Raw genomic sequence first — 14,335 nt, 5'->3', positions numbered from 1 at the left:
TGAGCTGTGATGCCATAGCACTCTTCTCAGGGTGATATAGTGAGACTCTGTCTCAAGAAAAAGTTGGAGGTTGCTGTGAGCTATGATGCCACAGCACTCTACCCAGGGGGACAACTTGAGGCTCTGTCTCAAAAAAAAAAAAAAGAAAATTAAAAACACTAACAAAAGAAATAAATGGCCCAAATAAATGGAGAAACCCTGTATTCATGAATTAGAAAACTCAACATAGTAAAGATACCAATTCTTCCCAAAGTGATCCATAAATTTAACATAATGCCAATCAGAATCCCAGCAGGATATTTTATTTCATTTTATTGTTTGAGGCAGAGTCTTACTCTGTCACCCAGGGTAGAGTGAGGTGGCATCATCCACAGCTCACAGCAACCTCAAATTCCTGGGCTTCAGTGACCCTCTTGACTCAGCTTCTGATTAGCTAGGCCTATAGCACCCATCACCAGGCCTGGCTAGTTTTTCTATTTTTAGTAGAGAATGGGGTCTCTCTCTTGCTCAGGCTGGTCTTGAACTCCCAAGCTTAAGCAATCCACCTTCCTCAGCCGCCCAGAGTGCTAGGATTACAGATAGGAGCCACTGTGCTTGGCCCAGCAGGATACTTTATAGATAAAGAATGACAAACTGATTTTAAAATTTATATTAGAGAAAAGGAATTAGAGCAATTAAGACAATTTTGACAGAGATTGAAGGTATTACATTACCCAGCTTTAGGACTATTTACAGTAATCAAGACAGTATGGTAATGGCAAAGTGACACACACAGAACAGAACAGAATAGAGTCCAGAAATAGATTCATACAAATACAGCCACTTGATCTTTGACAAAGGTGCAAAGACAGCTCAATGGAGAAAGGAAAATCTTTTCAACAAATTGGTATTGCAATAATTGGCTACTCATGCAAAATGGAGACTTTTTTCAACCACCCAGCTTATAAAACAACAAATCAAAATGAATCTTAGATCTAAATGTACAACATAAAACTCTAAAACTTTTAGAGGAAAAAAAACCTTTTGTGATGTGGAGTTAGGTGAACAATTTTTGGAAATGACACCAAAAATACAATTCCTAAAATACAGAACTGATAGCTGAACCCGTCAAATTTAAAAACTTTTGCTTTGCCAAAGGCACTGTCTAGACAATGTAAAGAAAAGCTACAGATTTGGAGAAAAAAAATATATGTATAAGAACTCTGAAAACTTAACAGTAAAAAACCAATCCAATTAAAAATGGGTAACAGACTGAAACGCTTCATACAAGATGGCAAAAAGTATATGAAAAGATGTTCAACAGCATTAACCATTAAAAACTGCAAATTTAAATCAAATAATCTACCATTACACGCCTTTGAGAATGACAAAAATAAAAATATTGACAATACCAAATCCTGGAGAAAGTGCATATTACTAGTATTTATCCTCAAGAAATACAAACTTAACATCTACACAAGAACTTGCACACAAATGTTTATAGAAGCTTTATGTGTAATAGCCCCAAACTGAAAATAACTCTAATGTTCAACAGATGACATGATAAACTGTGGTACATCTATACAATGGCAAGAAATAAAACTACTGATACATGCAAGAATGTGAATGAATCTCAAAGACATCATGCTGAGTAAAAGCAGCCAGCCTCAAATGGTTCCATTTTACATCACATTCTTAAGACAAAACTATGGGGTAGCACCTGTGGCTCAAAGGAGTAGGCTGCCAGCCCCACATACCAGAGGTGGCAGGTTCAAACCTGGCCTCCGCCAAAAATTGCAAAAAAAAAAGGACAAAACTATGGTCATAAACACTTCTGTGATTATCAAGAATTATGGGTGGGGTGAGGGTGGGTGTAACAAATAGCAAAAAGGCAGTTTTGGGAGTGACAGAACTGTTCTGTATTCTGATTTTGGTGGTAGCCACATGAATGTGCATGTGTTAACATTCAGATAATTTTACACCAAAAGGAAAAAGAGTCAATTTTATTGTATTTGAAATACAAAATTTTAAATGTAAACAACTAAGCAAACACATTAAAACCTAGAAAAACAACAAAAGAAACAAAAGAATTAAATTGAAAGAGATTAATAAAATGGAAAGCAAGGAAATCAGCACATCATAAAACCAAGAACTGGTTCTCTGAAAAGAACACCTAAAATAGAGAAGCCTATGACAAGTCTGTTCAAGAAATGAATGACAGAAAAATGGACAGACAAATGTGTATTAGGAATGACTATGGGGATATAGTCACAGATGTAGAAAATATATATTTTTTTTTGGCTGGGGCTGGGTTTGAACCTGCCACCTCCAGCATATGGGGCCAGCGCCCTACTCCTTTCAGCCACAGGTGCCACTCAGGTCACTTAATATTTTTAAGAGAGTATTATTCATCATTTTAAAGCAAATGTGAAAATACAAATGAAATAACATTCTAGAAAATATAAATTAATATAAAGTATCAAAACTGAGTTAAAGAGGAAGAAATTAAAAAAAAATTGAAGTTATTTCCTTAAAGACATTGTGCAAATACTGTATGTTGCTGTGTATAATGCATACTTTTTTGCTCAAATTTCTGAGGGAAAAATAAGGATGTGCATTATAAATGTGTAGTACTAATTCTGTATCTATATAAATGTTTTAAATTATTTTATTTATGCTTTTCCATAAAAATGTAACTCTAGAAAGCAGTAACAATATCCATATGCAAAATAATACCCTGGAAATACAGTAATCTCACCCCTCCATCACTAGGCAGTCACCACAGCTTCAGAAGCCTCCAATCCACCCAATTGATCATGCCAAACACCATTACCACCACCATCTGGGAAATGGGCCCAGCACTGATGGCAACTGGTAGTTAGCATTGGGACCTTGGTGAAAGGAAGGCAGAAGTGGCACCTGCTTCTCTTGTGAGAGGTGCAAAGTATGAAGCCAATGGCTGTAGAGAAGTTGGTTGTGAGCCCAGGTGGCAAATGAGAGTGGTCCAGATGACATCAGTGCTCAACATCCCCCAAGTGTCCCCTCCCAGCCCACCGTCATCCCCATATCCTCTCATTTCCTATTCCCACTCATTCTGTCGGTAGGCATGTGGCCATGGCTTCCACTGAGAACTCTGGTGGGCCTACTTCCCAGGAAGCAGGTGTAAGGGGCCAGGGCTGGCCCTGCCTATTCTGGGCTGCTGACGGTAGATCGCTGCCCTTTCTGGGCTGCTTCATCTCCTGTGCAGCTGGCCCCATTCTGAGGACACTGCACTGAGGAGAAAGATTCCTGAAATGGGGTATGGAGACCTAGGTTTTGGGACCCACTTCTACTAGTACGCCACAGTTGTGACCCTGGGCCTCAGTTCCTATGAAGTTTCTGCCAGAGGGTACCTGGCAATGAAGCATGAAAGCTCAGTGGTACCTGTGACCACAGATTGTAATTTAGAGTGTATGACTTGTCTAAACCCCCAAGGTATTGAATTGGTATAGTTGCCCAGCTTTGCCAGTAGAGAGAATCATTTAAGATGCTTGTTAACAGAAAGGATACTCAGGTCTTTCTCCTGGAGAGTTGATTTAGTATATTTGGGTGTAGTTCAGGAGTCTCATTTTAACTAGTCCCCTTGGTAATTTGTAGTATTTGCAATTTGGGGAGAAAGATGCTGGCATTATTCTTAGTGCCCAGGGTCTCAATGGCTCAAAGACACCACTGTCTAGTCACTAAACAGAAATGTAAATGCAGAAACTTCAGTGGGGTACCATTAGGGAAGGCTTCCTCCTCAGCACAATGTCCCAGGAGCCTCAGAATGGGACCAGCTGCATGAGAAATGAGGCAGCCTGGAAAAGGCAGGGATCTACCACCAGGAGCCCAGGCAGGCAGGGCCAGCCCCGGCCACTCACATGAGCTTTAACATCCAGGGTTTTCAGCAGAGTGGCCTGTGGCCACATTCCTACCAATGGACATGGAAATAGGAAATGAGAGGATGTGGGGCTGAGGGCGGGCCTGGAGAGGACAGGTGGGAGAGATCAGGTGCTCAGGTTGTCTGGCCTATTCTCACCTGCTACCTAGACTCACTCCCAGCTTCTCCACAGTAGTTGGATCTGGGCCTCACGCTTCTCACAAGAGAAGGTGGTGGTGCCATAGTGTGGCCACTGCTGCCCTCCTTTAAATAATTAAAATGAAAGATACTTTTCCTGAAAGTTTGGGCCAAAAATGTGGGTGTGCATTATACACAGGTGAATACTATACATTGCAAAATACATTTATATTTTTAGACAGTTATAACAATAAAATTATAAAAAGCAAAAATAAATCACATGTTCTAATTCTAATTATCTCTAACCCATCTACACATACCAATCAAATCAAACACTCATCCCCTTATTGTAATGTGATAAAAAAAAAAGTAATGTGGAGTTGCATCCAATGTAAATTTAATTTATGCAATTTTTTCTATACTCACTTGTATTTTTTAATATAGCCATTAAACCACAGTGATCTACTCTAGCAGCACCAATAGTAGCAATTCCCCTTAATCTCCTACCCTTTGTATCTGGGTGAAACTCTTGTGTATAAGTGATCATATTAGTAATACGGCTAGGTCACACGGCTTTTACACATTACTGGAGACGCATTTTGACTAACTCTACAGCTGCTATAATACTTCTTAAGCAAACTAGTTTGGCCTTAATGTGTCATCTCCAACAAAGTGGATGTACCCCACTGACAGAAAACAAGAGTCCTACCCCCTGACTTGACCTTAACCTTCATCTAGCAGCTCCATTTTACTCCCCACAGCTCCTGCTTTCAGATGTGAGTTATACTACTCATAGGACCAAAACAACTCCACTAACTGGCTTTTACCCTAAGGTCCTTTCCTAAGAAGAGATCTATTTTTTAAAGGTTCACTTCTATTATCCTGCTTAGTTTGACCACACTACCTACAGTTCGTAAGTAAGCATCTCTCTTTTGCTAGTCTCAGAAAGCAAAATGATCCTAACTGGACCACTAAAAACCTTTTATATTGTTCCTGAACACTGAAGTCAACAGCAACACAAGATTACAAGTGCATCTAAAAGAAAGGACTAACAGATATGAAAACCATCCAGAGAGGGGACATTAGGTTGTAGGAGAGAAAGAAAGATTGACTGATCTCATAAACACAAATGCAAAATCCAAAAACTAGTCGTAAATGTATTCCAGCAGATTAAAATATCATTAGCAACTTGGTATGGCTTATTTATGAATGTCATAGTTTAATATTAGGAATCATATAAATATAATTATTCCACTTATGGATAAATTACATCATTTATTCGACAAGTATTATTTGGCATTAGACTAAGTATGTTTTAATCACATAACTCTGGCCTCATAATAACTTGCAAAAATGTTTAAAAAAATGCCATTTGTCTCACTAAATTATTTTTTGTTTTGGAAAATATAATTATTTGTCATTTTACACATTTTAAATGTAGGTTATTTATGGTAACATGTAGTGGGCTTCTTACTATCATTTTATATATGCATGTTAAATTTGACAATTTCTCAATTTTAATTTCTAATACTATTTAAAATCACATGTATCTCCTATATAAAAACCATTCTTTGAATTCCTCAATTAATGTAGTCGGATATTAAAAAGTTTGAGAACTGCTGCTGAATAGAATTCCCTTATGTGAACTTATCATAATTCATTCATCTCTTCTATGACTGGTGGAAATATGGATTGTTTCTAGTCTGGGACTATAACAAATAAAGATGCTATGAATATTCTTGTACATATCTTTTGGTATATAATATGTAGCCACCTCTGCTTAGCTCATATCTAGGACTAGAACTGCTGGGCCACAGAGCATGTTTCAACTTTAATAGACACTGTTTCCCAAAGTGGCTGCTGAAAATTTGAAATGTGGTTTGACATGTGATGAAACTGAGATGGGCTTAGTATAAAATTTATACTGGATTTAGAAGAGCTAGTATGACAAACATAAAACAAAACATCTCATTAAAAATTATGTTCTAGTGATTACATGTTGGAATATTTTTTCAGATATATTGGATTAAATATAATTTCACTTGTTTCTTCTTTTTTTCTTTCTCTTTTGAGACAGAATCGCACTATGTCCCCCTCAATAAAGTGCCGTGATGTCACAGCTCACAGCAATCTCAAACTCTTGGGCTTAAGCAATTCTCTTGCCTCAGTCTGCTAAATAGCTGAGACGACAGGAGCTGGCCATGACACCCAGCTATTTTTTTTGTTGTAGTTGTCATTGTTGTTTGGCAGGCCTCAGCCGGGTTGGAACCTGCCAGCCCTGGTGTATGTGGCCAGTGAGTTACAGGCACCAAGCAAGGGGCACCTAGTTTTAAGAAACCAGGAAAGACTCCCTTAAGGAGGCAGCATCTAAAGCAGCAGTTCTCAACCTATGGGTGGCAACCCACAGGAACTGTATTAAAGGGCCTGGCATTAGAAAGGTTGAGAACCACTGAAAGGAAAGCCAAAGGTCAAGCAAGAGTTAGCCGTATGAAGACAGCAGTGGAGGAAGAAAGACAAAGTTGGGCAGAGGGAACAGTGTGCACTGGAATAATTTTACATTTACGTGATTCCTAATATTAAACTATGGCATTCATAAATAAGCCGGGAGACACACACAAAAAAGCGTTCGGTATGGCTGAAATAAGCTATAGGGGAAAGAAAGGGCAGCAGTGAAGGGAAATGACAAGAGACAAGGCAGAAACGTAAAAAATAGTTTGTGAAGGCTCCAGCTAGTTACATTTGTATTTGTAAGAATATGGAACTACAGTTGGATTTTACACAAGAAAGTTACACAATCAGATCTGTACTTTAGTAAAAAGTGAGATTTATTCACTCTGAAGAGAAATAAGAATATCAAATCTGTACTTTGGAAACGTTACTGTGGCTGCTGCTATACATATGTGATTGAATAGGGACAAAACCAGAGTCAAGATAAGGTGGGGGCTGTTACACAGATGTGGAGAAAAAATAATGGGCTTCTCCTTGAAAAGAATAGCAGTAGAGAGGCAGGAACCTTAGGCAAGATTACTACTCTCAAGCTTCAGTCTCTTCTAATAATACCCATCTCATACAGAGTTATTTTGGGGATTGATCACAGCATTTAGTAAAAGTGTTCCACATTCTACTAGTGAAAGGTTTTAGTGTGATGAGAACAAGCAATTATAATTTCAAGAAACTAAATTCTATCTCAGAATACACCAAATACAAAGGTTAATTTTATATTTTCTCCAACATACATAAAATCTAAAAGATACTTTAATAATAAAATTAAGATATTTATATTTGAAAAGTTAAATTTCAACTACTGACACCTTACTGTGCTCCACTTAATCCTCCACTTAACACTGATCTTCTTTTCTCTCTTTACAAGTTCCTGTCTGTTCTTGTCATGTTATACAACTATTCACCACATTATCCCTTCTTGCACTGTGTGTTCTGACCCTTCTCTATTCTAGTAAAAGATTATCATCATTTTGATTTCACTATAAACTGAAATGTAAGGTAGGTATCAAGATAGTATCATTCAGTGATAAGAACATGAGCATAAAACAATTTCACATTTTTGCCAAACTGATACTAGCAGGACAGAGAGTTATAAAATATTTAAGAGGAAAACTACAGAGAATTATTCTGGTAGTTTTACTTTGAAGTTTTGTAATCTGCTGGAGTTATTTCTGTAAAAAAGCTACACAATTGAGAAAAGGGGTAAAAGCTCAATTTTTCCCAATATGTTCTAAAATTCACTAATCTTTCAATCTATTCTTGACTCATCCAAAGACAAAGCAATCTCTATTGATCACTTAACTTGGGGAAATAGGTATTTGAAGTCTAGCTTTTGTCTACCCTTTGTTTCTTGCCTAAAATATTCTCAAAACTGTTGAAAGTTATGTTCTATTCTTATTTCAATGACAAAATGACTGTCCTTGGAATTGATCTTCTTTTCTCTCTTTATAAGTTCTTGTCCACTCTTGTCATGTTATACAACTATTCACCACATTATCCCTTCTTGCACTGTGTGTCCTGACCCTACTCTACTCTAGACTAAGTAACAGAAAATTAACTTTCTAAGGGTCCAAATTACTGAAATTGAGGGAAAAGAAATCACTCTCAACTAATTCCTCCTCTTCACTGATGATCTCATGTCATATTACTTTGAGAAAATAGGAACAATCAGATTTCATCTCCTTTTTATCCCAATACCTATAGACCTAAACACCATTATTTTCCTCTTGCCTACCTATGACGAGAGGAAGTACACCTTTTTTGCCCTCCACCTTATACCCAGATTGTGTTCTTCTATTTCCACTTCTACTAAGGTGGTCCAACCTTCCCTAGATCTCACCTGATTATCCCATTGCTACTCTTGACCAATTCATGACAATAATCAACACAGTGGTAAAAGTAAAGGTTTCAAAACATAAATCACACTGTATCACTTAGAGATACACTTACAATAAAACCCAAACTGTTTACCATAAATTCTTTTTTTCTCAAAATATTGCTTTATTAAGAAGTTTCATTGATCTCTTGTGAAATGAGAACTATAAGGACAATATAGTAAGTCTGTAATATAGTTGTATGTATTAAAATTTAAAAGGCCTTCCTTTACACTGAAATTATTTGCCTTTCCTATTTTAGGCATCAAAATATCCTTTTTGTATTAAATAACCATAAATTCTAAAGCCTTGAATTCCTATATATCACTTTAACCTCACCTTGTTGCCCTCCCCTATGACCACTATGCTGATTTCACAGATTCATTTATCTATCCGCAACACACCAGCTATCAATATTTCGTATCATCTCTTTCCCGATTCTAGGCCTTTCATGTGTTGCTGTTCCCAGCTTTTTTTTTTTTTTTTTTTTGAGACGGAGCCTCAAGCTGTCCCCCTGGGTAGAGTGCCATGGCATCACAGCTCACAGCAACCTACAACTCCTGGGCTCAAGCGAGTCTCCTGCCTCAGCCTCCCAAGTAGCTGGGACTACAAGTGTCCGCCACAACCCCTGGCCATTTTTTTTGGTTGCAGCCATCATTGTTGTTTGGCAGGCCCGGGCTGGGGATTCGAACCCACCACCTTAGTTGTATGTGGCTGGCGCCTTAGCTGCTTGAGCCACAGGCGCCGAGCCGCTGTTCCCAGCTTTAACACAATTATTTACCCATGAGGTCTTATAAAATGTCCCTCCTCAAAGAAGTGTCCCCCTAATTATTAACTATCTCTCCCTCTTGTTTGTTTTGTTAGAGCACTTATCACAATTTATTCACTAGACTTTAAGCTTCAGAAGGGCAGAAACTGTCCATAAAGTTGTATCTAACAGTGACAGAGTAACAAGTACTCAACAAATCTTTGCTAATGAAATAATAAGTGAAAAAACAGGATTAGCTTGTAATCATGACTGTGCTATTCCCTAGTGGTTTGTTAAGTTACAACATCTCTGAGCTTTAATTTTCTCTTTCGTTAAAAAAAAAAAGAATAAATATTTTATAGGACTAAATTGGACCTACTAAAGAATAATGAAGATCAAATAAATGCTATAAATTTATTTAATAAATCTTAGTTTCCTTCCTTCCTTTCTATAGCTTAGTCAGTGAGAATTCCCTAAGTCAGTATAGAATGAAATTATCTTATTTGAATCTACTTAAAAAGAAGAGACATTGATGATATGCAACTGAACAAATACATAGGTAACTTATATTTGCAGAATCTAATCCTAAATTTTGGAAAATGGGAATGAGTAGTGCACATCTACTGCCCACCTCTCTCAAAAAGGAGAGAGCAGATAGAAAAGGGCAAACAGAAAGGAAGGTAACCTTAGAAATTAGAGATCAGCAATTCAGTTCTAATTCCTAAATTTAGAACAACCTTCCTTTACCTATAAGGACTCTAAAGCAAGAATAGGATTAATACTCATTCTACAATTCTAAAAGCAAAACATTTTCTATGTACTTAGATCTGTATAAATCTCATCTATATTTAATATATTTTTTGCTTAACCTTCATTCTTTGAATTGTAATATCACCAGTAAAATACAAAAACAAAAACAAAAACAAAAATTAACAGATCAGAAACACAAAAGGGCTCCTTCTTGCCTTATTTTTTTTAATAACCTTTAAATTGTCTAACCACAAATGTAAATCTTAAGAAATCTTAACATTTTCTTTAACTTCTGCTCAGCCTACTTTTTCAGCCTAACATCCATTTTATGTTCTTCATATGAGATTTTACTTTCTAGGAATCTTCTAAATCATTTACCATACATTATTCAAATCTCCTTCATACTTTTTCTAGAATATAGCTATTATTTTAAAAGTCATCATTTAATACTTTCTGACTGATAACCACCTAGAATTTTGTAGAATATACGGCCTACCTTTTATATTCTCCCAAGGATATGGATATAATTTAGATTTTGAACTCAAGGAAGTGTTTGTGTTAAGGAATTAACTCAGTTTGATTCAACATATTTTATGTAATCAAGCTCGACTTTTTCAGAAGTAGTTGGTATCTGGTTTAGAGGGTTTTTTCCATGTTCCAGTTACTTCTACAATGTTTTAAATATGAAACTTCTCGTCTACCTTTAAACTGGAAATTTATAAAGCCACTTAGTGTTCCATAAAATTCATGGAGAAAGATTCATCCGTTAGACACATGCAAGAACATCTAGAATAGTACTGTGCACAGTAAAGACTCTTAACTGTAATAAGCTAAAAACCAGTTTTAAAATGAGTTTTATCTCAAATCAGTCATAACAGTTTAGGAAGAGTTAGTTCTTAGTGCTACCAAACACTCTGGCAGCAAGTAACCAAATACTAACCATCTTCAGTTCTTCAAGACTATTACAAAATGATATACAAATACAACAAACATTTTAAATTATATTTAAAGCTTTCATCAACATTACAATTTTCAAACTAAGGGCCATAATCTATTAGAGCCGCGGTTCTCAACCTTCCTAATGCTGTGAACTTTTAATACAGTTCCTGTGGGTCGTGACCCACAGGTTGAGAACCGCTGTATTACAGGGTCCAAAATTAATTTAATGACTCCAAATCAGCAAACAACAAAAAAAAGAAGGATAAGAGGCAAGAAAAATAAATAGAATAGAAAATGTGTGAGTGCACCACAGGTAGATAGGGTTATCATTTCAGGAACTTTGTTCTCCATGTAGACAGTAACAAAGCAATGTGCATTTTAAGGGTGAGATTGAGAGAAAAGAAAACAACAAAAAAACACTGACCTGGAAGACAAACGGAAGTGGAAGAGATAAAGCAACAAACTATCAGAATTACTAAATTGTGGTCTGGGAGGTGAGCAAAACTAACAACTTGTATTAACTAGGAGACAAAGGTTTTGAAAACATCCATAAAGTCAGACATTCCTAAATGCTTCTCCTCTTCACAGTAGGCCTAGGGTTAGCAAAGTTTGTGCTCACTACCACTAATGTTCTCACCCCTTCAAACTTCCAAAGAAGGCAGAGGGCAATCTTTACTTTCTCCTAACTCTTAGGCACATTTAATACAGTTAAGCTATAGCAATCTCTAAAAGAGAATTAGTGATCCTCGAACCGTTACTTCTAGAAAACATTAACTGGATTATGTAGCACATTTCAGAATTTCAAATAAGACTCTGTTATTCAGAAAAGTAACTTGGAACTATACCAGTCATATCACAGTCCACTAAAATAGTCATGTGAAGAGTACAAACACCAAAATAAAGATTTTTTTTTAAAAAAAAGGTGTACCAAATGTTTCAAAGGTTCAAAGCAAACCTTGGAGCCATTTAATTTCACAGTTAATAGGTAAGACAGAGTCACTCTGTGAGGAATTAGTATTGGAATTCTCTAAATACTGACCAATCTGCTTCTCTATGTTAAGAGTGATTCTGAATATTCAGCTCCTTTCACAGAGCTTTCTGATTATTTTTGAAGACATTAAAAAAAAATACTATTTGACTGTGAAGTGCACAAGTTTCATAAATCACAGCTAGTATCTGTTCCAAGAAGCTCAAGGTGATAGCCATTTCTCAGGATTGATCCACTACACATTACAACTACCACATACGTATGTTACCCAAATTCCACTACTGTTAGAGAACGACATTCCTCTATACTATTGTTATAGCTTTTTTTCACTAATATAAACCCACATATGATTAGAAAGGCAGAATAGCACCAAAAAATGCATCTGTAAAGAGGATTTCCCCAGTTACAAGATAAAGAGTTTCTTTAATCTCTACTAACGTAGTTTAAGGTTCTGCCTGGCTCACTGCCTTCTTTTTCTTATACTTTGAAACTTGCTGTGACTTGAGACATCAACCTACGGCATAATCACCTGCTAGTTTTATAATATGGGGCCACAGTGATCAAAAAAGGAGTTCCAATCTTTGCTTACTAACAATTCCTCAATGAACACAAATTCCAAAAAGATAAACGTTTCCTAAGCACCTACCAGAAAGCCACTCTGTGTACAAGTACAAAAGAATGTACCAAGGCAAATTACAGGGTTCACAACCTTTTATCCTTAGAGGCAAAAAGACTTTTAGATCCAACACTAATGACATAGGTTTTAATGAAAGAAGAGCCCATTTATTTATCTACTTTGATCAGACATCACAGATATTCAATTCTGATTAGAGGACAAAGGTGGACAATCCTAGTCACCCAAATTAGAGATGCTTCTCACTTTCTTTTCTTTTCTGGGCCATTACACAAAACCTAGAGTAGAATTATACCCTCCTTCAGGCTAGAAGAAACAACATAATAGCTTATTGATCTCTCGCGTAGACCCAAACCCACAAGTCATCAGGCAAGCAGGGATCACAGCCACTTGATGCAACTAACAATCAAAAGTCATGTGCTGGGTTTTACAGTTGCAAACAAGCACACCATTGCCAAGTACCACATCAAGAACGGACCAAACCACTTTTCCCCCCCTAAACAAACAAAAATGATAATACACTAATCAGGTAAGGGAGTAACACATCCTGAATTACATAAAACACTACTATTTCTTGGTTGTCGGTAAATGCCACTGTAAGTTCACTTAATTCTTCATTTAGTGACATTTGTCAGGTTTTAAAAACTACCACCACGTTCAATCTCACAGATAAACGCTTTTAAAAGAGATAATACTTGCTGATGAATTACATGTTGACTGAACTCTGCCACCACCACCACCGTTATACTAGTTGAATCAGTGTTTGTAGCAAATGACTTAGACTTTTTATAAGTAAAATTTACTGAAGAATGATAACTTCTAATTATTTTCTCCCAGAGAAATCAAAGCAATACTCCAAAAAGGAAAGGTTAACTGCGTTCTCTGAAATATCTATTCAATGTGTCTAACTGATGAACTAAGAACAGTAAAGTCAGAAAAGGAACTCAATTCTCTCAAGAGATAACTGTTCTTTCCAACTAATTCCATTTAGTTCTTGTTCTGACCCCAACGCAATATAAAGCTTAACCCTCATACGTTGTCTTCAGCCTTCTTTTTACGTGAAACGAGTTATTTCTAACCTGCTCCACGGGATCGAATGAAGCAACAGTGACAACCCCAGCTGACGACGATGCGGGAAATGACAACTGAAGTAGGAGTCAGGGCAGACACTAAGAGGGAGAGACTGAGGTGGGGCTGGAAACTATTTTCTGGCCTCCTCCCGCGTGCTGCTCCGGGGACCCAACAGGACCCTACCCGCCCGGAATCAACACAGCCGGCCCCGAGGTGGAGGGGTGGGGGAAAGGAGCGGGTGCTTTCTCACGGAGTCGGGTAGGGGAGGGACTCGTGGCGTGGGAATTTCACTGGGGCGAGAACTTCCTAACCCCAAAGGGTAGGGGGTGGCAGGACCGTCCCGGCAGCGGCGGAGGCGACCTCCCCTTCTTTCTCACACAGCCATACATCTTTGTGTGTGTGGATTGTACCAGGGGCTACAAGTCGTCGAGAAGCCGGCCTCTGGGGCCCTGGAGCCCAGCTGGGGAAGTCCGCCCGCCAACCCCTCGCTCCATCAGGGGCTCTCCAGTACCCGGGGGTCCAGAGGTGGACGAATAGATGACAGCATCTCCGAGGAGGGACAGCACTTCTGCGGCATCCACCCCTAGTCAGGTCTTTGTCCCGCCAGCCGCCAGGGTCCCCCCCCGCCGGGTCTCCAGGGGAACCCCTGTCCTGGAGGCCTCGGGTCGCCCCAGTTTTGTTCAGTCAGCGGGGCGCGAGGACGCGGACACTTACCGTACACCTCAGCGAGGAAAAGCAAGAGGAACGCAGACCTCCACCGCGGAGACTCTTTTGTGCTCCAGCGACGGGCCATAACCACGGCAGATGGAGGGAG

The 14,335-nt window shown here is 38.1% G+C and overlaps 1 protein-coding gene across 2 annotated transcripts in view; it reads right to left on the bottom strand.

Moving 5' to 3' along the window:
* Window positions 1–14,329, bottom strand: part of LRP12 (LDL receptor related protein 12) — a 74,249-nt gene extending 59,920 nt beyond the window's left edge. For both annotated transcript variants that reach the window (XM_003782417.2, XM_003782418.2), the window contains exon 1: window positions 14,236–14,329. In XM_003782417.2, coding sequence (XP_003782465.1) covers window positions 14,236–14,314 — 79 coding nt within the window. In that variant the 5' untranslated portion in view covers window positions 14,315–14,329. The remainder of the gene's footprint in view (window positions 1–14,235) is intronic.
* Window positions 14,330–14,335: the final 6 nt, after the last annotated feature.

Source organism: Otolemur garnettii, unplaced genomic scaffold, assembly GCF_000181295.1.
Source record: "Otolemur garnettii isolate 467f Iridium unplaced genomic scaffold, OtoGar3 scaffold00004, whole genome shotgun sequence".
Classification (NCBI taxonomy): Eukaryota; Metazoa; Chordata; class Mammalia; order Primates; family Galagidae; genus Otolemur; species Otolemur garnettii.
Note: the sequence above shows the minus strand (reverse complement) of the source record. Positions and strands in the feature narration are given on the sequence as shown.